This window comes from Paralichthys olivaceus, chromosome 8, assembly GCF_024713975.1.
Source record: "Paralichthys olivaceus isolate ysfri-2021 chromosome 8, ASM2471397v2, whole genome shotgun sequence".
Classification (NCBI taxonomy): domain Eukaryota; kingdom Metazoa; phylum Chordata; class Actinopteri; order Pleuronectiformes; family Paralichthyidae; genus Paralichthys; species Paralichthys olivaceus.
The window spans coordinates 1,245,001-1,267,650 of NC_091100.1; the positions used below are offsets into that span (position 1 = coordinate 1,245,001).

Sequence of the window (22,650 nt, forward strand, 5' to 3'; positions counted from 1 at the left end):
CCTCAGATATTTGTGTTCTACCAGTTTCATGTCCGTCACGTGTTAGAAACCTCATCGACTCGTCAACACTCGCTCACTCTGAATTTTCCAGACACTTTCCTGCTGTCTTCTTACATGGACCCACGCTGACATTTTGGTTGGGGGTTGTTAGGGGAAAAAAACCCTGAAACGTCAGGAACATGTTTAAAATTGTGCAGATTTCAGATTGTGTCTGAAATCAACATGACATTAAGGAAGATGAACCTCTGGTCTTTTGCAGGTTTAACAAGGTGAAACTTCACACCTTGGTAACAGAGAGGTGTTATCCGGTAAGTCCTGTCTCCTTGTGAAGAGCTTCACTTGCTAATTCAGTTGCATGTTGCACCCTCGCTTACGTTTTGCCTTTGAGTACATGAACTGCATGTCCTGTGTCCAGGAGATGACGAGGGGGAACCGCTACAAGACAATTCACTGGAGGTTCATCGAGTCCCTGGAGCCGCCCAGGGTGGTCCATGCCCGCTGCCCTGACATGGTCAGCAAAGGCAACCTGTACGGCCAGGTGACGGTCCGCATGCACTCCAAACAAGTAAGATCCAAATGTCCACAGCTCCAGTGCAGCAATGCTACGAGATGAACTGTCAGTTTTAAGCTTAACATCTTTTGAAAGCATTAATACTTACTTTAACTAATGAAAACCAAACATATGAGAAACACTTGAACAGACTTCACTGTGATAAGAACGACCTAAATTGACAGAAACCATCTTTGACAAACATTTATTTAAAGTCTTGGTCCATGTCCCATCTGCTTACATGGAGGAGAGCTGGTTTATGACCTATACTGCAGCCAGCCACCAGGGGGTGTTCATGATACAGTCGTTGGGTATACCAGTCATAACAGAGCAGACCAGCTGACCAATCAGAACAGATTACTGAGGAGGCTTTAAAGAGACAGGAGCTCAACTCGTCCATCTTAATGTACGGGCTCTGGTTTCAACTCTTTCTCTCAGGGTCACATTTTGTGTTGTTTAGATCGTTCATGTGTTTAAATGAATAAATATCTAATGTGTGCTCGGCCTCAGTTCGGCTCTTCAGGGACAAATAAAATATATTTTAATTTGAACTGAACCACGTCTCATCTCAGCATCCACATTGTAAAATAGTGTTTAATGTTGCTCCAGACCTTAAAATCAAGGTCACACTCAAGGTCGGGCTTTTTATCACCTAATGAAAGTTCTGTCGCGCAGACTCTGGCCGTCTACGACCGCTTCGGGAGGCTGATGTTGGGCAGTGAGGAGCAGCCGAAAGACGTCTTGGAGTACCTGGTTCTAGAACGGCACCTTGTCAACTCCTACGGCCAGTGGAGGCTGCACGGAAAAATAGTGCCATCCTGGGCTCCTGCCAAAGATCCAATTATTAAGGTGACGCTCCACAACCTTTATCTTTCACAGAGAAAAATGCAGAGCTCTCTGCTGCTCGCTGTGTCTTAAGGAAATTATGTAATCTTTGTTAACTGGTCAGTATATACTTCACTTTACTGACCCAAGGACTGAAAGAATGTTCAGGCTTTTTCAGTGAGTTATCTTTCAGTCAATGGACGAAATATAACAGTCCAAGTACTTCCTGTCCGTCCAGACTATAACACAAGCCCAGAGTTTTCAAAGTCCACAGTTTTAGTTGCTCAAAGACTCTGGAGCAGTGTGGACGTCAGGTGCAAACGAAGAAACAATGATTTGTTTTAAAACTAACATGCAGTAGTGTGGTTGTGGCCTCCACAGTCACCAGACCTGAATCTAACAGAACCTCTGGGGGATGTGGTAGAACAGGAGACTGGCAGCATCAATGTGCAGCCTGCAAATCTGCAGAACTGATCTCAACATGGAGCAGAGCCTCAAAGGAACAGCTGATGGAAGGAAGATTGAATATAAAAATGGATGTAGACAAGTGGAAGCACCTAGATCCTGTCCATCACTTTCTGTAGAAGTCTAATGACTTGATTTATCACGTCAGTAAAGATTTTCCTGAGGAGTTTATGGTTTCAGTCTCTAGAACTACCTAGTATCAGTGTGGCGTTCCTAATGAAGTGCTCGGTGAGTGGACTGAACACTGGGACACGCATCACTGCAAAATTGAGAACATAATCACCTTAAATGTGTGAGTCAGCCTGAGCTGTGTCTCAGATAAACCTGACACATACGCAGCAGTGATGGCGTGGAAGGTGTTCCTCACTCTTCTCTGACAGAATCTAAAAAATGAAAGCTTCACCATCAGTGCTAGGAGAAAGTGTTTGTCAAATGAACATAAAAGTCACACAATGGACCTCGGTTTCATCGCATCTTTCATTAAAATAAGAACATCGGAGACAATAAATGTAAGAGAACCCATAATGATGAGGAACCTTTCACACCTGATATTGAGGTTCAGATTAAACTGAAAAGTCTGATGTGAAAGAATCCCTAAAACCGACTGAGGGTAAATTTAAAATATGTTTTAAAAACAGGTAATTGTTGGTAACTATATGTTCTGTTGTCGTTTCAAACAAAAAAGAAAAACAGAAGCAAACAGTCACACTACACTTCTGTTCCGGTGATGTCGTTGCTGAAGTTGTTTTCAAGAACCCGATGTGAAGGTGGCACTTTATGCATCCATGTGATTATGTGTTGATTTGAATTTAAACTCATCTCCTCCTCGTTCTCCAGACCGTCATGATTCCTGGTCCGAAGCTGAAGGTGGACCAAGAGTTAGATGCCGTCAACTTTGAAGTTCCCAAACCAGCTGCGGTGCAGTGGTATAAATAGACCACCAGATGGCGATGCCCTTTCCTCAAAACCACAGTAGGACATTATGACCAGAATCAGGAGCCAAACGCTTTTTAGAACTTGGCTGTGGTTGTTTAGTTTGTCCACTTTGGTGTGAAACCAGGCTTCCTCTGGACGCTCTCTCTGTTTGAAAAGGCTGGCGGCCGTTCAAACGGTGGAAGCAGCAGGTGAGTAGTAATGAACAAACCTCTGTGTCCTGAAGCCAACGAAGCCGCTTCTTACTCGACAACAAAACCATCACACGACGGTCCTGACAAATAATAACAGGTGTTCTCTTTATTAACTAATTTAATATGTACATGTGAAAAATAAAATGTACAGATCTGCAGAAATCGTATGGTTTATTTCTGGGATGATGATATTGCATGATGACCTCGGGGAAATAGAAAAATAAAGTGTCCCTTCTGCTTTTCTTCGCACCAGATTTTCTCAGAATAATCTTTCATAGAAGATGCGTACAAAGGTGGAAACAGTACACAGGCTGTTTTTTTTTTCCATGCAAAACAAGGGGTGTGTTACAATGATAGTATTTTTTTAAAAACATGACGACAAAGTACAGCACGCTCATTCAAAAACACACAAACATGCAACAATGCTCACAAAACTAGGTCACTCCACTGACAAATCCAAAATATCAGTGCATGACAGAAACCTGCAGCAGCACAAGTTTACCGATCTTCACTATTTAACAACTGAACCGACTGGTGAGATCAAATCCTGCCATAGACGTGTGATTTACATCAATACACAAAACGTATGTTTTAAACTCATTTTTCACCATTGAATGTAAAAAATACTGTTTTTAAAAAGTTGCATTATCTGAAGTTTTGTGTCATATAATCATAAGAATTCTGACGAATCCATATGTTGTTTCAGGGCAAAGGATGAAGGATCTCTTAAAATCCAGCTCCTCCAACACCTGAACTAATGTAGACCAAAAGCTTAACCTGCAGTTATTCTATTAATCAATGAACAGAGCAGCTGTTTTAATTAACGCTGAGGCCCGACCTCCAGAACTTTACAGAACTGCACTGAGCCACAGAAGATGATATAATATCCATTGATTTAATATTCTTTTCAGTTAACATTTAACAAGTACGTAATCTTCACAGCCTGTTTCTATTCAGCTCATCCCGTCTCCATGAAACCTGATTTCCACTGAACTGCATCCACATGTTTCGTTAACAGATAAAAAAGAAAAATGCATTATTCACTCTGCGTTAACAGGCGGAGGTCTCAGGGTAGAACTCTTGGGTTCGTGGTTGTTTAAGCAGTTGTTGGCATTATTTTTGAAGTAATTCTTTAATCAGTCAGTGAGCAGGCGCGCATCATTATTTATATTATTAATATCCACTGTCGTCCTCTCGGCACACTTCACATTTTCCCCTACTTAAAAAATATAGTTTCCACGAAGAATAAAAGTCGACTTATCTACCTGTCGACTTGTCTTTGCTGGTTAAGATTAGAGTTTTGTCTCATAGGTCCTTTGCTTTATTTGCATTTGCAGCACTTGATCCAGATGTTGTTATATATTCACTGCAGCCATGTGTCCAACACCCTGTAGCACGTGGCTAACTGTCGCCTAAAACATGCAAATACACAAAAACGATTTAACTCATAATGGGGGGGGCGGGGGGGGGGACGGGAAGAAAGGGGACTTCATCTCATGGCCTTAGACGCCCTCCCATCATTCAAAGAAGTCTTTTCTAGGTCACTGCAGGATCATTGGGGTTTTAACAAGTCTGTGCTACAATATCAAGACATCGTAGAAACAGAGTGAATCCAAACTGAAACATCACAGCCCAGCGACTTGTCCGTCAGAAAGAGCTTTCATCTTTGCCAGCTGCAGGAGGAGCCGCTCCCCGAGTCGCTCCCCGAGCCGCCAGTGGAGTGTGAAGAGGTTAAACGTCCTCCTCACTATCAACAGGTTTAACAGAGTTCTTATTCCTGTTGATTTAGGGGGAGTGAAAAGTGAAAGTAATCGCTGGCTAGCTTTAGGTCACAAGTCCGGAGGGAACACAAAAGCCTCAGCAGCACATTCTGCATCGTCCTCTTCGTCTTCCTCTGGAATGTTCTCAGGCTCCCAAGTAAAAACGTCTGAGGCGTTGTCAGTGAATGAACCGGATCTGCTCCTGACCATATCCCAGGGACACAGAGCATCACGTCGACCTAAGTTTGTTTTAGACTCATCCATCTGATCTGTGCCGATGTCAGCGAGTGTCTCCATATCTCCTGTCACTTCACCTGTCTCACTGTGGAGAATGTCCACTTCAGCAGATGTTTGTGGATCCGTCAAACAAACATCAGGTACAGTGCTGTCTTGCTCTTTGACGGTTCCCGGTTCTTCTGTGTCCCACGGACAAACATCTGCCCGAGCGCTGTCTTGCTTTTTGAGAACCTCTGGTTCTTCTGTGTCCCACGGACAAACATCTGCCCGAGCGCTGTCTTGCTTTTTGAGAACCTCTGGTTCTTCTGTGTCCCACGGACAAACATCTGCCCGAGCGCTGTCTTGCTTTTTGAGAACCTCTGGTTCTTCTGTGTCCCACGGACAAACATCGGCCCGAGCACTGTCTTGCTTTTTTAGAACTTTTGGTTCTTCTGTGTCCCACGGACAAACATCTGCCCGAGTGCTGTCTTGCTTCTTTAGAACCTTTGGTTCTTCTGTGTCCCACGGACAAACATCTGCCCGGGTGCTGTCTTGCTTTTTGAGAACCTTTGGTTCTTCTGTGTCCCACGGACAAACATCTGCCCGGGTGCTGTCTTGCTTTTTGAGAACCTTTGGTTCTTCTGTGTCCCACGGACAAACATCTGCTGTGTCTTGTCTTACATGACTGTCAGATATTTTGTGGGTCTCTGGCTTTCCTGACTCTTGTCCTGTAATTTCCCATGGACAAACATTTGTTTGTATTTCCAGCCCTTGTGATGCCATCTTGGTAGCTGCATTTCCTTCAGGGGGCTCAGTGTCCCAGGGGCATACATTTACTCTTGTGTTGTCTTTTCCCTCAGTCTGAATGAGTGCATCTGTACCAGCTTTCAAAGCTGAGACGCCCTCTTGTGAGTCTCGTGGTCCGTCTTGGGTTCCTGTTTCCCAGGGACAAACATCTACCTTGATGGTCATCTGTGAAGTTGAGTCTGTGTTTGTTGACTCTGCACTTCCCTCATCCCAGGGACAAATAACTTCAACAATTTTAGGAGGATCAGGGAATTCCCATGGACAACTGTCCGATGTCTTGGTCACTTGTTTACCCCAATCATGAAGAGCTGATTTTGTTTCCAGTGGTTGCTCATTATTTACCATTTCTTTTGATGCACCAGGATACGTGGCAGGTTTCATCACCTCTTGTTGATTGGGAACTGCCAACGTTCCCTTGGTCTCCAAAGGATTTAGATTTTCATATACAACTTCAGTCTTGTCCTGAATATCCCAAGGACAAATATTAACATATTCATTATCTTGTCTTACTGAGGGTTGGGGAGTTTCTGCCGTCTCCCACGGACATATATCTGCTGCAGGTTTTAAAGACTGTTGTCTCTGTGAATCTTTGGACAGAGTAGCATGAGAAACAACTGGAATATCTGCAGATTCCCAAGGACGCACTTCCCCACGACCACTTCCTTGTCTTCTCACATTCCCTTGCTCTTGCGATTCCCATGGACAAACATTTGATACTTCAGATACCTGTGATTCCCAGGGGCAGACATCTGCTTTAATGCTCTGCTGCTTCTTTGGTCCTTCTTGCTGCAAAGTACCAGCTCCCTCCCATGGACACACATCTGCATGAGAAACATTACGGACCGGTGTAATTCTATAACTCCCTCTTCTGCGAGTTGAAGGAGTTCTTGAGCTGCTAGCAGTGTCCCAGGAACTGATACTACTACGTTTGCTGTTCTGCCTCGATAGAAACACATTATCATAGGTTCCGTCTTTTTGCATATCATCTATGTCCCATGGGTACACAGCAGATTTTACAATCACAAACTTTCTTGGGCTTCTGTCCGAGGAATCCCCAGAGGACAGTCTGATTGCATTCTGCTTTACAAGACATGGTTTTCCTTCTGATGTTGTCATACTTCTTTTCTGCAGTGACCTCTTTTCCATGCTTGGGCGCCTGCTAGATGTTTGTGATCTCGGTGTTGTAGAAGCACTTTCCTGGCTTTTTTGTGAGACAGAATCCTCTCGATTGAAATTTCCGTCCTTACTGGATCTGCTTCCTGCATCCATGGACCCCATGACTGATTTCACAGAGAGCCACTTACTAGTGGTGGTGCGGAAGGAAAAGACGCGCTGATCTTTGGTGACCTTTGGTCTTGGAGACCCTGGCGCGCTTGCAGAAACGGGAGCTTGTGGTTTGGGCGACTCAGTTTCACCTTCAAGTCTTTTGTCCTCAGAAGGAGTCTTTTGGACGGGTGGTAAATGGTCCCAGGGACAGACAAGTGCCTGTGGAGATGCTGGCCTTTCCTCATTGTCCTCAGAGTTTGCATAGGTGACATGCTTCTGATTCCTATCGCCTGTTGGTTCTTGCTCCACGTCCCAAGGACAGACCTCAGCCTTGTCAAAGGACTCTGACTGTAGAGCGCTCCTGGTCTGGTCACTGATGGAAATGCTCTGCCGGGACCTTGTCAGCACTGTGCTGGCTCTGTTGACCTTTGGTATATTTTCCATAGAATGTGCGGTAGTGGAGGTGAGACTCCAGGACTTATGGAGTCTAGTGTGATCAGGATGCAGGAGATTGATATCAATAGTCAGATTCTGGGCGCTGGCGGACTTACAGACCCCTGGTGGAATATCTAAGGAGTCTGTCTGAGATCTCTGGGAGGGTGTCTTCACAACGTGGGCCTTTAACATCGAGTCACGCTTGGAAGAGTCTCGTTCTCGGACATAGTGATGTTCACTTTGGGACTTGCGCATAGACGGCGATGGTGATGGAGATTTCATAGAACTTTTGTAACTGATACTGACGGTATCTGGGGTCCGCCTGGAATAGTCAGACATGTTCACACTTCTACTGTGGAAGGATCCATCTTTCTCCTCGCGGCTGCACTGTCGGCTCATGGATTCTGGGATCTCAGCGATGCGTTTAATAATGGACCTCCCAAGTGCACATCTAGAACTCCGCTTCTTTGAGAGATGGGGGTTGTTTGCGGTCATCTTCTTCGTCTTGTGGACTTCTAACTGGGCATATAACTTCTTCAGTTCATCCTGGGGCATGTGAAGAAGGGTGGGGGTTGATGATGGGATTGAGGAGATGGTTGAAATGATTGAGAAGAGGAAAAGACAAGGACAGTGACAAGTAAGAGGAAAGGTAGAAGACATGTTTTCATTTAAGAACACAGTTGAGGATGAGAAAAGGAGAAAGGTTAGAGAAAGGTCATACAACATTCTACTGCTGTTTTAGAATTTAGTCATCATACATTTAAAATCTGTTTAAGTGCGTCATGGTTAAAATGAGCTTTTATTTTTTCTTATTTAAATGTGACCTTTGGAATTTCTTCCACTGTTTGTAAATTATGTCCCAATGCAAAGTGATAACATCGGTCTGAAGGGAAAAGAGAGTTTACCCGAAAGTCTTCTGGGTCGACACTGTGCTCACTCCAAGCAGAGTGAAAACTGCTGTTCAGGTACGAGCCAGAGCGCCGCAGGTCCACTTCATCTTCATACACCTCTGCTGCGATCTCCTCCCTCCCCGGCTTGGACACGTGAAGAAACTGAGGAACAAACGTAGGCAAAGAATTCATATGTAAACACTTTATAACAAAAAACTTTGAGTGTGTTAACGTGATCATCCCAGTAACTGGTTTTGACCCAAACAATGGCAGCCTCAAAAATGTCTAGAAAAGCCGCCACGATAACCAAAAGCATATCTCACTAACAAGAGCTGAAGCTAACAAATGTCTGTTAAGTGTGATGTTTTAAAATCACCTCTGCACGTACAATAAAACTTTGACTGTTAGCAATGCAGCTATTATCTCTGGCACCTTTATCTCAGCAAAGAATAGATTAACTCTAGAAACCCGCTGAGTACCTTGGGAATGAAGAGCAGGGCGAGCGTCACAGTGATGGTGACATGAGTGTGTGTGAAGGAGAGCAGCAGCATCCAGTCAGGATGGAGAGAGGGGAAGGTGAACCTGAGGGGGACGGAGAGAAGAAGAAATCAGTTCACATCAGCTGCTTGTTGCACGTGTGGTCGCTCACGTTGTCGCTGCTCGCTGTTTACCGCAACAGGTGGAACATGGAGGAGAGGAGCAGCTCGTTGTGGATGGCGATGCCCATGTAGCGAGGCTCGTGGAAGGCCGAGGGCACCGGCCTGACGGCGGTCCACAGGGAGCTCCCCCAGCACAGGAACAGAAGCTCAGCTGAGGCAGAAGAAAAGCTCAGTTTGACAGTTTGTGATATTTTGTATCCTGTCTGTTTATCTGTTAGATTTCATACGAGACGGATCGGTAATAACTGCTCTGAGTCTCTGTCTGCTGCCACTCACCCACAGCCATCATGTAGTCCCAGCGGTCCAGGTAACACAAGTTGAAGCCCTGTCCGTCTGTCGTGTTGGTCGTGACGAACACCGGGATGTTCCTGTCGCGGTTCTGGAGGACGCCCACCGTCCACGCACACAGGAACCAGCTGACCGTCATCAGCATCACTCCCAGAATCCTCAGCAGGTGGAGGCTGGACATGTAGGGCACCCTCTGGGCCGTGCGTGAGAGGAACACCTTCAGCACCCTGGACAGAGGCGAGAGTAACAGTTAAAGTGTTGGTGAACGAAGTTCAAATAAAAACTCAGATTATCTTTTAATACTTAAATGATCGAATCATCTCATCACAGCTAAAACTCATTTATTTCATGTCTATTTAAATCCACTTTATCGATTTATCTTTACATTTTCATCATTTTCTTCTCATGTGCATTAGCTGCACATTGTTTTCTTTAAATTCATAGTTTTGAATCATTGTACAGTTTCTGTTTTTGGATTTGAATTCTGAAATCTGATTATTTCTACCCTAGTAATAGGTTTTAATTGACTGACAGTTGACTTTCGGGGTTTTAAATTGAAATATCTTAACGCACCTGTACATCTTCAGAGTGACGATGCCATAGACGATGGAGAAGCCGAGCATTCGGACCCAGCGGAGCAGGATACACCTGAAGGTGCTCGGCTTGAAGTAAAGGATGAAAACCTGCAGGACGGAGAAAAGCACTCGACTCTGTAAGTCCATCTATAGCAGACGATCTCAGCTGACTACAAGTTTAAAAATTGTGATATTTTCACCCTCAGAAACGTGTATTTGCAGTATTATGTCACATCACAGTGAAAACGTCTTCACATCATCATTTGTTTAAAAATGTGTCTTATCTCATTGATTCTTGTCTAAGTTGTTCATTAGTTGTTCTTTGAGTCCAATTTAAAGTTCGTATCGTCTCACACTCAACAACAGGTCGTACCCTCGTCTCTGTTCAGTGTGTAAAGGCAGAGCGGGCAACGGTAATCCAGGAATTAAAGCTCATTCTGCTGTGGCAGTCGGTGTCAGTCACTCTGGATAAGAGCATCAGCTAAAGCCTCAAATGTGAACGCAAATTCACATCATTGTGCTCAGACCACTCATGAAGGATAAAGTCCTCAGAGTGAAACATGAATAGAGTCAGAGATGACCTGCAGAGGACGGTGGGTTTGATCAGTGGGAACTGACGTCTCAGGGACGGACGGAGCTGCTCCTCAAGTCATTGGACTGGTCAGAGGAGAGCTGACCCGGCCTATGAAGACCACCTCCCGGACGGTCTGGACCTCAGGAGATTTCCAAGAGAGCATTCTATCCTCTTGCTTTTTATTTTGAAATATTTACTTTTATTTCTGTGTCCTCTCTTCATTCATCAAAAACCAAACGAAGGAGATTATGTTTTTCGCTAAATGTGAGATGTCTAACACAACAGTCCTGCAGTAAATCCTCCTGGAACGAAGACAGAAATCTGTCGTATGATCATTTGAGGGTTTATAGTTTGTGACCTATTCTAATAAAGCGTCGGATCAGGACTTCTTTCTTTCATATGTCGAGATTGGCTGTTAGCCATGGAGGAGGTATGTTCTCCCTGAGCGCCGCTCTATTTTGGGTTTTAATCTGAAGGTGAACTGCAGCCCACATATCTATCTGTAGTTCTGAAGGTCAGAGGTCGCTCTCTCATCTCAGCGAGGGGTCAGATGTGGTTTGATCTACAAATAGTCGTTTGTGCACATGGAGGACGGTCACGGAGATAAAATGGCTGCTCTCATTTTCTGTCCAGACAAAACTGATCCGACCCGTCTCATCCAGAGTCTTTGAGAAGCTCAAGCTCAAGCTCACCGCTCTTGTCCACATGACAATCAGGTTACTCATATTTCTTTGGCGCTCCTCTAATCGTGTCGTCACTCATTGGTTTGCGAGCTGCTGTTTTCAAGCCTCAGTTTGACATTTTGTGCAGCGCCAGCTTGGTTTTTTCAAACCAGAAGAGACCATATTTTCAGCAGCAGGGGGAGGAGCAGGGGGAGGAGCAGGGGATGGAGCGTGACTGAGCTCGAGGACAGAGGAGGAGATCCCTGAGGATAATTCTCAGAACTCTAGTTTTTCTTCCACTGGTCATGAAAAATATCAACAGTCAAAGTTAAACCTTGACAATTCTCACATAGTGAAACATGGAACCAGTGTGTGGAGAAGAGGAGCAGAGACCCGCCCATGTTCATACATGTTCATACGTGTTCATACGTGTTCATACGTGTTCATCCCTTTAGAAGTAATCACTCATCAATAATCTCCCTCAGCGTCAGCAGGGATCAGGTCACATCGACTGACACTTTGAGATAAATGGACAAAAAGTCACGACCGACCAACGTAATCATTCTTTAATTGGTTCAATGAATCGAAAAACTGATTGACGTTTGGAGAAGTGTTGACTGCCCCCCCCCCTTCCACTTATGAACACGCCCTCACCCCATTCACCCCCCCACAAATCGTCCATTATCATATAATCCTTGGCGCCGTGCAGTGATCTGTAAAGAGCTCTAATCTGCCACACTCTCAGCCGACCGCCTCGGTCACACACTCACCGGGAAGTAGAGGAGCAGAGAGCCGAACAAGATCATCTCCAGCAGGAGGAGGCCGGACGCTCGGATCCTCTGCGGAGAGAAGGAGGAGCAAAACAAGATGGGAGATGAGGAGGTTAAAGGACCAGATTTTACATCTCAGGCATCGTCCCATCTTAGAGAGAGAACCACTGAGAGTCCACTTTTAGAACGACTCTGTTTCCAGAAGTGGATTTCTCTCATTCAGACCAGCGACGAGATGAATCATGAACATAAAACATTTGATTCAGAGACAAAAATAATATTGGAGAAGCTACAGATCCCATAAACCGATGCAGAGCGAGTTCACTTCTTCAACTAAACCTTGAAGTGATTTATCCTCCGAGGGGAAATCATGGATGCCTTCAAAGTTATGTAAAGCTGAAGCATCCGTCAGTAAAGTTTCACTAAGATGTCCATGGTGACAGCGATGTCACTCTTACATCTGAGGATTGTGGGTAGTGTAGTTCTCTTGGACATCATGAATAAAAAGATTCTTAAAACACAGTAGAAATCACACAGAACATTGTTTCACAATCTCACAGCTTGTGGTGAGTCTACCTCGGATGGTTAAAATATTATTAAAATATCATTGAAAGACTAAATGAATTTGATCAAATCATTCACGAATCAAAATGATATTTCTTCCTAAATAAACACAGCTGAAGTTTAAGATTCCAACGCGATGCCTCACGGCTCTTTGGCTCCATCCATATTGTGGCTCCGCCGAGCCAACAGCTCTGACTCACCCGGTTTCGACGATGCCTGTAGGCCGCCAGCATGCTGACGAAGATGAGGAGCATGAAGACCCCCTGGATGGCCAGCACGGCGGCCCTGAGAAGCCAGTCCTCCTGCACCCAGCAGGGGGTGCCATCCTCACAGCTCTTACAGCCCGGCCAGCACGGGAGACAGATGGGCATGTTCGGGTAACACATATCGCCGCCTTCACTCCGGTTCACAGGGCCGCCATCTGCATCACACAGACACATGCGTCTACACCTACACAAACCCACGTGAGGGACTCGTACATGTGACTTCAAACTCCTCGGTCTGAATTGAGTCTGGGTTTGATTCCCAAATGTTCACAAGAGCAGTGAAGAATTCTGTCCACGTTACTGCACGAGTGATTCCAGCTCGAGACGTTTATAGAGACATGACAGCTCCAAAACATCTGGACTGCCCCCTGGTGGCTGGCTGCGGTATACGACATAAACCCCACCTCATCCATGTTAGTAGATGGGACGATGGGATGTTTGTCTGGGTGTTTCTGATCAGTTTGGTTTGAATCAGTTATTTGATGATATAAAATCAGGCTGAGACGTCATGATTGACAGCTGAGACTCGCTCCTGATTGGTTGGATGTATCGGTCGGACCTCAATGCTTCCGAACACGAGTTAAAAAAAGACGATGAAAACTTCTTGTTGGATGCAACCTCAGTGATTCACTCACCTGAGTCCAGAGGAATTAGCTCCGGGTTGTAGAAGCCCTCTTGACAGCGGCAGCAGTACTGACCCAGGCGAAAGCCACGGCCTGGTACTGGTACACACTGCAAACGAGAAACACAAACATTCAAGCTTTTTTTCTGGAATGTTTTAAGTTTATTATATTTTCCTTTGAGTAGTGAAAACCAATAGAAATGTTCCGACAGTTTGATTGTTTGTATTTGTGTGTGATATGGTTTTTAAATGCCCTGCTCATAATCCACTCCTCTGACTTTCAGTTTCACTTTGACAGTTTCAGCCTCAGCTGCGATGCCTCAGGTGGAGTCGTCATCATGGAGACAGCGTCTCAGGTAAACACCCGAAACAAAACTAAAAAAGTTTCCATTTATTTAATGTTGGAAAGTCAATCAAATCACAACAAAGAAACACAAAATGGCTCCATGGATGTAAAATTACTAAGAGAACAGAGGAAAAAAACCCTAATACAAAGCGACGAGAGGACACAAAACAACTGCAGAGGTTTAAAAACAGAACGACTCTCCTGAGAATTAGAACTAACAACAACACAAGGCAGTAGATGAACAAAGAGACAGAAAACATATGTACAACCACAAGGAGATGGAGAGAGACACACAACAAACACACAACAGAGTGAATACAAACGGTTGTGTCTTTCAGTTTGTAAGAGGCGTGGGAGGAGGAGGGGGGGGTTTGTACGTGTCTACGCTCTGAGTCTGTTTCATAATCATGTTTAAATATAAGGTTCGATGTTTAAATGAAGAGATTAACAGAAAAGGGATTAAAACCAAACAAATGTTGTGTCTCAGGTTGAAATACATTTGAATCATTTTTCTGTTGGTGCTGCGAATGAATGAAGGTCAAAAAACAGGGTCACATTACTCTCTCACTCGATTTCCTACTGATGCTAGTAGTCAGGGCAGTGACACACACACACACACACACACACACACACACACACACACACACACACACACTTGGATGCTCTGTGTGTTAATCTAAGTTAAAAGCTAAATGGACACATAATGCCTCTACTGAAAGCTTTATCCTTTTTCTAGAGAAATCCTGTTCCCATGCGCACACACACACACACACACACACACACACACACACACACACACACACACACACACACACACACACACACACACACACACACACACACACACACTCACTCACTCACTCACACGCGCACACACACACACACACACTCTCACACACACTCTCACGCACAATCTCTCTCTCACACACACACACACTCTCACACACACACACACACTCTCACTCTCTCACACACACACACACACACACACACACACACTGGCCTCACACACTACGTAGGTATAAACTCGTGACCCCCTCCTCAGATGTTCATAGACCTAATGGCGCGGGCTGAACATTAATGTGATATGGATTATATGCGGCGGTCAACTTAATTCTCTTCGTGGCTGCGTCTCAATTCAAAAGATAGTAAATCAGCGGATTCACTCATCTGTGACGTTCAAGATGAGACGAGGGCTCATCACAGTGGCCGGTTCAAACACTTCCACGTTGAACGGCCGCATAAAGTCTGTTCACGTCAACGCATTCAGAAGTGAATCTTCTTGTTCGCTCGGAGTGTTTGTGGCGTTTCGTGTCACGTGCTCTGCTCGCTGACGTCTGGATTCTCCTCTATGTGTAAATCTTTCTTCTACTTTCATTTTCTGACATTATGCCACATTATATTCAGACATACATCCATACAAGGAAATATGATCCAAACGAAGAAATAATAAAAAGAGGAAATGAGATGAGACAAGTGGACGTAAACAAGAACATGAGACACGATGAGAGAAGATGGAACAGAGCAAGACGAGACGAGGCGCATGAGAGTATATGAGAGGACACAAGATAAAATGAGAAACAATGATGATATGTAATGATGTGTGACTAGAAGTGACACAGAAACACAGACTGAGATGAGATAAGAAAGGACAAGGCAGAGACGCCGGAAAATGACAAGAGACGAAACAAGTGAAAGAAAATTGTTAAGATGAGATGAGGTTAATGAAAAAGATGAGATGAGAGAAGATGGGAAAGATAAGGATGAGACGAGGCTATATGAGAAGACGTGAGATGAGAGACAATGATGATATTTAATGATAAGAAGTGACAAAGTAAGACAGACTGAGATGAGAATGTAGTTAAAAAAGAGGGTGGGAAGACGGGAGATAAAGAAGACCACAAGGGGGGAGACAACCTGGATCAATGGGGAGAAGGACAGAGTCAACATGAGATGAGACGCATCGAGACGTGACGAGAGGACAAACAATACAGAAGAAAGTAGGTGACCAACAACATGCTCTGCCAAGTCAAAGGGTTTGAATCCTCAAGGTAAGACAGGACGGCACAAAGGGGGCTGAGTGGATTTGGGTGTTTTTGAGACAGTTCTCGTCTTTCAGTCCTCTGTGAGTGCGTAAAGGGGAAGTATGTCAGCGGGATGGATTAGCGCCATAATCCATCCGATCATCCCGCAGCCCGCCGCCCGCCGCCCAGCACAGCCATCTTTAAATAGATGGCTGAGATGAGAGGTGGAGGATTGGGTCTGGACAGACGGGCCGGCAGGGAAAAGGACGACTGACGCAGAAAGACTGGTGGCGCTGGAGGAGGGGGATGGACGTGTGAATGAGTTCCAGGATAAAAGGCAGAAAACAGAGCAATTAGTGCCGACAGAGAGAAGATTAAAGCTTTTTCTGAGGTCGCAAACAGTTACGAGTGTTTTTGTGTGATGCAACTAAAAGTCACAAACCTGAATTAGACAGTTTGTGGTTCCAACCTTCCTTCTCTCAGAAGAACCACAGGTTAGCCTCTTCTAACTCGGAACCATTTACCACAAAGTTCTTTGACCTGATGGAAGCGATGGTTCGTGATTTGGTTCTCGTCAGTTTGGAAAAACACTGAGGACGTTTTCTCTCTGAGTCTGAAGCTTCATGTGTTTGATCTGTTAGTTTTAGTTTCACGTCGTGATTTCAGAGACTAAAGAAGTTTGTCTGACACACGTACGTCCTGACATCATCACCTACGTGGGCGTTGTCTACCTGTACTTGACTCTGATTGGTTTGTAGACGGGGTCTGACCTGGGCGTGTTGTCAGTTGGGGGGTTAGTAGTCTTTCTGTTTGAATAACGAATGGTATCATCATGATGGTATCACTAGCAGCACCTTGCAGTACTCCACAGTACTCCAGTACTCCACAGTACTACAGTACTCCACAGTACTCCAGTACTCCACAGTACTACAGTACTCCACAGTACTACAGTACTCCACACTAGTTCAAACGCACCAAGTAAACATCCTCAGCATCTCGTCTGCAGTGAATACTGTGCAGGAAGCTCGAAATGGTTGTTTCTCAAACGGCTCAGTGCCTGACCAATGACGGTGTGGAACCAGGTGACGTCAAAGACAAATCAGTCGTCCGATATTCACATGTCCCTCTTTAACGCCACACTGCTGCTGTCAAACGTTTTAAACCTGAAATCCAACCTGCTGAGCCAAAGATGATGATGATTGTTGTTTCATTAACCGATGAGGCTGATGGACTTGGCTTGATTTTGTGTTACACAAAGAGGGGACGTCCTGATGGCTCATTAATCAAAGGTGCAGTACAGTGTGTTCTGTAGCGCCGCTGTCCTGGGCTCAGCCAACGTTCAGCACTTTGAACTATCGACTAACACTTCAATTTTAACGATGAGGATTTTGAATGTTTGACTTAAAAAATCGGAAATAACCAGCAACCATGAAACAGCTCTGCACTGTCATCGACTGGGCCTTTGTCCATCTGGAAGTCTGTCACCGTTGTTTTAACAACGTTATGGACGAGATTCCTGCGGAGACGAACCTTTTAGTTTCACCAGAAACAGATGTTGCATGCTTCTCTGTTCAAAGCCACCACACTACTGCCCTGCGGCTGTTTCCCTCCTCCAGCCAGAGCAGGTTCAGTCTACATACGTCTTTTCAAGATTCAAACGAGGACACAGTGACCTTTGACCTTTGACCACAGAAGTCTAATCAGTTCGTCTTTGAGTCCAAGCGACGCAAGATATTGTGTACGTGAGATATTCACAAATCTAGGACGACCCGAAGACATAATGCCTCCAGCCACTAGGTGTCACCAGCATGGAGGCATATGAACAGTGATTTTACATCACAGAACAGAGGAGTTTCTGGTCGAGGGCATTTAAGAAACCAAAAAAGCTTGTGTGAGGTCCCAGCACTGACGTTAATTATACCTTTTTTTTCTGTGTGTTTTGTGTCTCAATAATAATCAATAGATTAACAATAAAAGAATTGTAATAAAAATTCTTAGTTGCCATACGTTTGCAGCTAGTTTCTGTCTCTGGCCCTCGTGTTTACCTCCATGCTGGTGCGGTTGCACTGGTGTGTATCAGCAAACCAGCTGTCTCCTGCTGCACACTGGTCCAAGTCGATGTCCTGGATGTTGACGTCCACACGGATCACACCTCTGACGCAGGGAGACAAGAGACAGGTCAGTGTCAGAGCAAAGAAAACAAGAGAAAATTTCAAATATCAGAATAATCTTTAATTTCCTCTGGAAACGCCTGCGTGACATGGACTCTCTTTTTATTTTATATCTGTTCAGTCAAAAACCTTATTTATCCAACACAGAAGAGAAAAACAGGTCAAATACAAAACCTGCAGCTTTAAGTTTCAACACCTCTCCTCGAGTCACAGGTTGAGTTTTGTATATTTGAGAAACGTCACCCTTGTTTTGAAAATGTTTCACTGGCAGAAGACAAATGTCCAGCTTCAGTAAAGAGCATGAAACCGCCTGAGGTAAGAGACGTTTCACTACATCTGACGGCTCAGGTGTGAACCCGTGTGTTAAAGTGTGGGCTGACCTGAACTCAGGTGTCAGGTCTGGCTTGAGGCCGTAGAAAGATGTGGACAGCGTCAGCATCCAGCCTGGCACGAAGCGTCCGTCCTCACAGTCCAGAAAGGGGGCGCTGGCCCAGCGCACCCCGCTGCGATTGGTCACGTAGCTGTCACCCTGCCCCCACTTGGGCGTGTCCAAGGTGCTGAGGTCATTGAGCAGCACCCGCTTAGACAGGGCTGCCATTGGCTGGTTGGACTCTGGGAACTTGAAGCTTGTGAACCAGCTGTCGTCGGGGGCCGGGGCCGGCGGGTGCAGGCTCTCCCAGGCCTTGGATAAGTCCTGAAGGATGATGGTCTGCACCTTGGCCGTCGGGTTGCGGGTGGCTCGCAGCACCAGCTGTGGCACCGGGGTGGTGGGGTCGGCATCAAAGGTGAGCAAGGCCTGCTGGATGAGCACGTCGGCCTCCAGGAGGGCTCGGACCAGGGCGTGGTACCACTCCATGTCCTCCTGCACCGTGCTCTCCCGCAGGTCACTGGCCTGGAAGATCATGTTGAGGAAGTTGGCAGTACTTGCCAGTGCGTCAAGAGCCGGCCGGAGGGGGGGGCCAAAGCTGACGGGCAGGGACCCCGTCTGCCCCGCTGAGCTGTACGCCCGTGAGCAACGGGCCACTTCCAGACTGAAGGGGTCTCCCGTGTACAAGAAGGTCTCAGCTGGAGTCCAGTCGTCCTCCTCCTGTGTGGGAGCCTCTGAAGGAGTGGCTGCAGACCCGGGGGACTCTGAGGGTCTGAAGCTACTGGCGGGGTCCGAAGTTCTCGTGCTGTTAGTCAAAGAATCGGTGCTGTTGTCTGACTCCACCAGGACTCCTGCTGTGGAGTCTGGAGTCACCTGGGCTCTGAGGAGGGACGGGAGCAGAAGAAGAAGCCAAACAGGATCCATCCTGAGGGGGAAGAGGAGGAGGAGGATGAGGAGCAGGGGGTCACACACCTTCTCTTTGCGGCTCTCAGCCTCTTTCAGTCAAACTTGAGCAGAAAACTTGTCACATGTTTGCAGAGGTTTGCACTTTCTGCAGCGGCGGGTGTCCGTCTCCCTCACACTCTGATCCGTCTGTGCGCCGCCCGGGCACATGCGCGCGCCTTCCTGCGCTCCCGCAGAAAATGTCATGAAAGCTGCGTGTCCTCGGTGGAGGAGGTGGTGGTGGTGGTGGTGGGAGGAGGCTGACAGGGGGAGAGATCCCCGCATCTCTGCGGTCCGTGCGGTTCCTCCTGTGTTCAGCCGCGCGAAGCTCCAGAGCAAAATATACGCGAGGAAGAAGAGGAGGAGGAGGAGATGATGGGGATGGGTGGATGCAGGAGGAGGATGGGGAGGAGGGAAAAGCCTCAAAGTTGGGGGATCCCCTTGTCTGATGGGAGGAGGCGGGAGCTGGGGCGCAGCGTGTTGTCGAGATGGAGGGATGAAGAGAGAAAAGTAGATTCCCCCTCTCTCTCCTCCTCACTCTTCTTCTTCTCCTCTCACCCGCTCTCTCTGTCTATCTGTTGCTCCACAGAGCTTCCACCTCATCTGACGGAGGCTGCTGTGATGCTCGACCATCCTCTCTCTCTCTCTCTCTCTCTCAGCCAACCCCCCTCCACCACTCCTCACCCCTCATCCCCTCTCTCACATCACTCTCTCTCTCTTCTCCTCTTTTCCCTTCATCCCTTCATTCACACTGTGCCTCCCTCCTCCTCCGTATCGACAGAGAGGTTCATCAGTGCTGAAAGGTGATGAGAGTGGTACATCTGGTGTCTAGTGTGTGTGCGTGGATGTGCGTGCGTGCGTGTGTGCGTGTGTGTCTCTGTGTGTGTGTGTGTGTGAGGATGATGCAGTCAGTGAGAGATGAGGGTTAAGCTCTGCTGCATTTGGGCGTCCATCAAGGATCCCCTTGGATGGATGGATTAACCCCTCCGTCACTGGAAGAGTAGATGGAGAGGAGGATGCTCTTTAACTGCACGTGCACACACACACACACACAGACACACAAACACACTTGGGGATATAATAAATACACAAAGTTGATGTTTGCAGATCACAGACATGAAAATAACAAGAAGCTATTTGAATTATTTCATTGTTTCTTGTTTTTGCGATGTCAGGGAATTCCCTGTGTGTGTGTGTATATGTGTGTGTGTGTGTGTGTTTGTGTGTGTATGTGCGTGTGTGTGTGTGCGTGCATGCACCAAAGTCTGGATGAGAGATGCTGCATCAGAAGTGTGAGGAGGAAAAAAAAAAAGGGAAGGAGCGAGAAAGAGAGAGAGAGAGCGAAATGAAGCGTGCTCACTGGGAGGAGTGATGCAGGCAAGGGTCCTTGTGTTGGTGACCATGGCAACAGGTTTCTGAGAACCACACACACACACACACACACACACACAAAATCACCTTCCATTCACACACAAACACACACAAACATATACTCAAACATCACCCCCACCCTGGGACTTCACTGCAGAAGGCGAAGGTGCTGCAGTCGAGCCTGAGGAAGACAATAAGGCAGTGTGTGTGTGTGTGTGTGTGTGTGTGTGTGTGTGTGTGTGTGTGTGTGTGTGTGTGTGTGTCAGGAATGTTGTGTTGCTCTCATGCAGTTTTAAAGGGAAGATGTTGTTAAACTCTACATTCTGCTGTTGTGTTTTTTTAATGACGTCACACACGACATAACTTCTGCCCCTAAAACTTTTTTTGTTTCATCCTCAACCATCAAGTAAATCTCATGACGACTGCAGCTCTGTTCTTACAGTCGTGTTGACTTTGACCTTTGACCTCTTTAACCCTCACGGCGTCCCTGGGGTGAAAGTGATCCCCTCGACTTCAGTTCCCATCATGCAGTTCACACCACAGCTTCGTCATTATAAACCAGCGCTCCTCTTCTGGAGTTGAACTGGCTCCAGTGTCGAGTTAGTCTGAGTCGAAATGCATCTAATGAATCTTCTGCAGTGTCGGTTTTAAACCTTCCTGTTTGGAACAGGCTGTTTACTGCGACCTGCAGTGATTGAGGCGTGAATAAAGAGCTGCTGCTGCACAAAGACCCGTTCAGCCGTTGATTCAAAGTTCAGTGAAGCTCGTGTGAAGCTGATGAGATGAACATCAGATAATTATGGCAGAAGAGTCAGGGTTTATTGTCAAGTAGGTTTTCACAAGGAATTTGCTGTGGGACGTTTGTGTTGAGCATAAATATAAAATGAATATTAGAAACACAAGAAAAAGATATGAACAGTTTGAATGATTGTACTGTCATTGGCCACGGAAAGTCCAAATGTCACAGGTGAGGACATTTATTCTGTAGAGTGGACGGCAGCCTCGGAGACACTTGATTGTCTTTAAGGGTTTTTCCTTGGCTCTGGCCCCGCCCCTCCACAAAGTTTCATGGAAATCGCTTCAGTAGTTTTTGTGTAATCCTGCAAAATAACAAGCCGACAACTCACAACTCATAGTATGAGACGAAAACATGATGAGACAAACGAAACAGGAAACATTACGACACAAGACAATGAAACTGTTGTGTAACATTAATGCTGCTCGCCGCTGACCTCTGACCTCCAGGCTGCATCACATCAATATTCAGCTCTGCACAGTTTTAGTTTGATTACTCCACCTAAACACACACACACACACACACACACACACACACACACACACACACACACACACACACACACACACACACACAGATTAATAGCCTCTCATCCTCTCTGTCTCCAGCAGCAGCTTCCATCACAGATGGATGGCCTGCAGCGCCATCTGCCTGCCATGTAACATTACTGCACCACCCCAGGTCAGTGCTGACGTTTCAGGCCTGAAACTGTCAAAGTCATGTTTTAGTTTATTGTAAGAAATATCGGTCTGACTTTACTTAACGTTAAGAACACGTAACAAGTTTCCAACAGTAAATAAACACGGTTTTACTCTAACAAACTCTGAAATCCGACCATTTGATGCTTTGTTATCCGACTCCACAGCTACGGAGGCTGTTGCCATGGATACTGCATTATTTCCCACTTAGTGAGATCTTTATGAGACTCCTGTGAGCTCCTTGTCAGAGTGTAATGTACAATGAAGAACACGTCATTTAAAGTCTTGTTACATCTTATTAAGTGTTGATTTGGTTCATTTGTTTGCATATTAGAAAAATAGCTGCTGACGAGTTCATGCAGAACGTTTGACGTGATGTTTAGTTTTGACTTTAAGTTCTCCGGGCGTCACAGTGTTGTTCTGTCCACCTGCTGTCTCCTCCACTTTGACCAACCATCAAACTGATAAATCACATTCTCAGCTCCTGTCAGGATGAGTTGTACCGTTGGTGACTTTTCTTCTAGCGCCATCTTCAGGTACATTTTCTCAATACTCCAATACTTTCGTTTATGACCCTGTTTTTTCCCCCCCTGCTCTGTCTGAACCAAATTTTC

At 46.0% G+C, this 22,650-nt stretch overlaps 2 protein-coding genes across 2 annotated transcripts in view; one reads left to right on the forward strand and one right to left on the reverse strand.

Moving 5' to 3' along the window:
- The window catches only part of mrpl45 (mitochondrial ribosomal protein L45), a 5,065-nt gene extending 1,936 nt beyond the window's left edge, over positions 1-3,129 (forward strand). The window contains exons 5-8 of the mRNA XM_069530829.1: positions 260-308; positions 416-565; positions 1,226-1,399; positions 2,678-3,129. Of these exons, the coding sequence (XP_069386930.1) occupies positions 260-308; positions 416-565; positions 1,226-1,399; positions 2,678-2,776 (472 nt within the window). The 3' untranslated portion in view covers positions 2,777-3,129. The remainder of the gene's footprint in view (positions 1-259; positions 309-415; positions 566-1,225; positions 1,400-2,677) is intronic.
- gpr179 (G protein-coupled receptor 179) lies at positions 3,054-19,838 on the reverse strand. Its single transcript, XM_069530826.1, has 11 exons — positions 18,243-19,838; positions 17,737-17,845; positions 13,335-13,431; positions 12,634-12,854; positions 11,870-11,938; positions 9,862-9,971; positions 9,277-9,515; positions 9,013-9,151; positions 8,821-8,923; positions 8,357-8,503; positions 3,054-7,997 (listed from the first exon to the last, which is right to left on the reverse strand). Exons 1-11 carry the CDS (start codon positions 19,151-19,153, stop codon positions 4,797-4,799), a joined length of 5,346 nt encoding a protein of 1,781 aa, XP_069386927.1. The 5' UTR covers positions 19,154-19,838; the 3' UTR covers positions 3,054-4,796.
- Between the last annotated feature and the right edge of the window lie 2,812 nt (positions 19,839-22,650).

Coding starts and splice junctions, on each gene's coding strand:
- gpr179 (XM_069530826.1), bottom strand. CDS start 19,153: ATGGATCCTGTTTGGCTTCTTCTTCTGCTCCCGTCCCTCCTCAGAGCC. Junction 9,972..11,869: donor CTCTGCTCCTCTACTTCCCG/GTGAGTGTGTGA, acceptor TCCGTCCTGCAG/GTTTTCATCCTTTACTTCAA. Junction 7,998..8,356: donor TCGACCCAGAAGACTTTCGG/GTAAACTCTCTT, acceptor CACATGCCCCAG/GATGAACTGAAGAAGTTATA.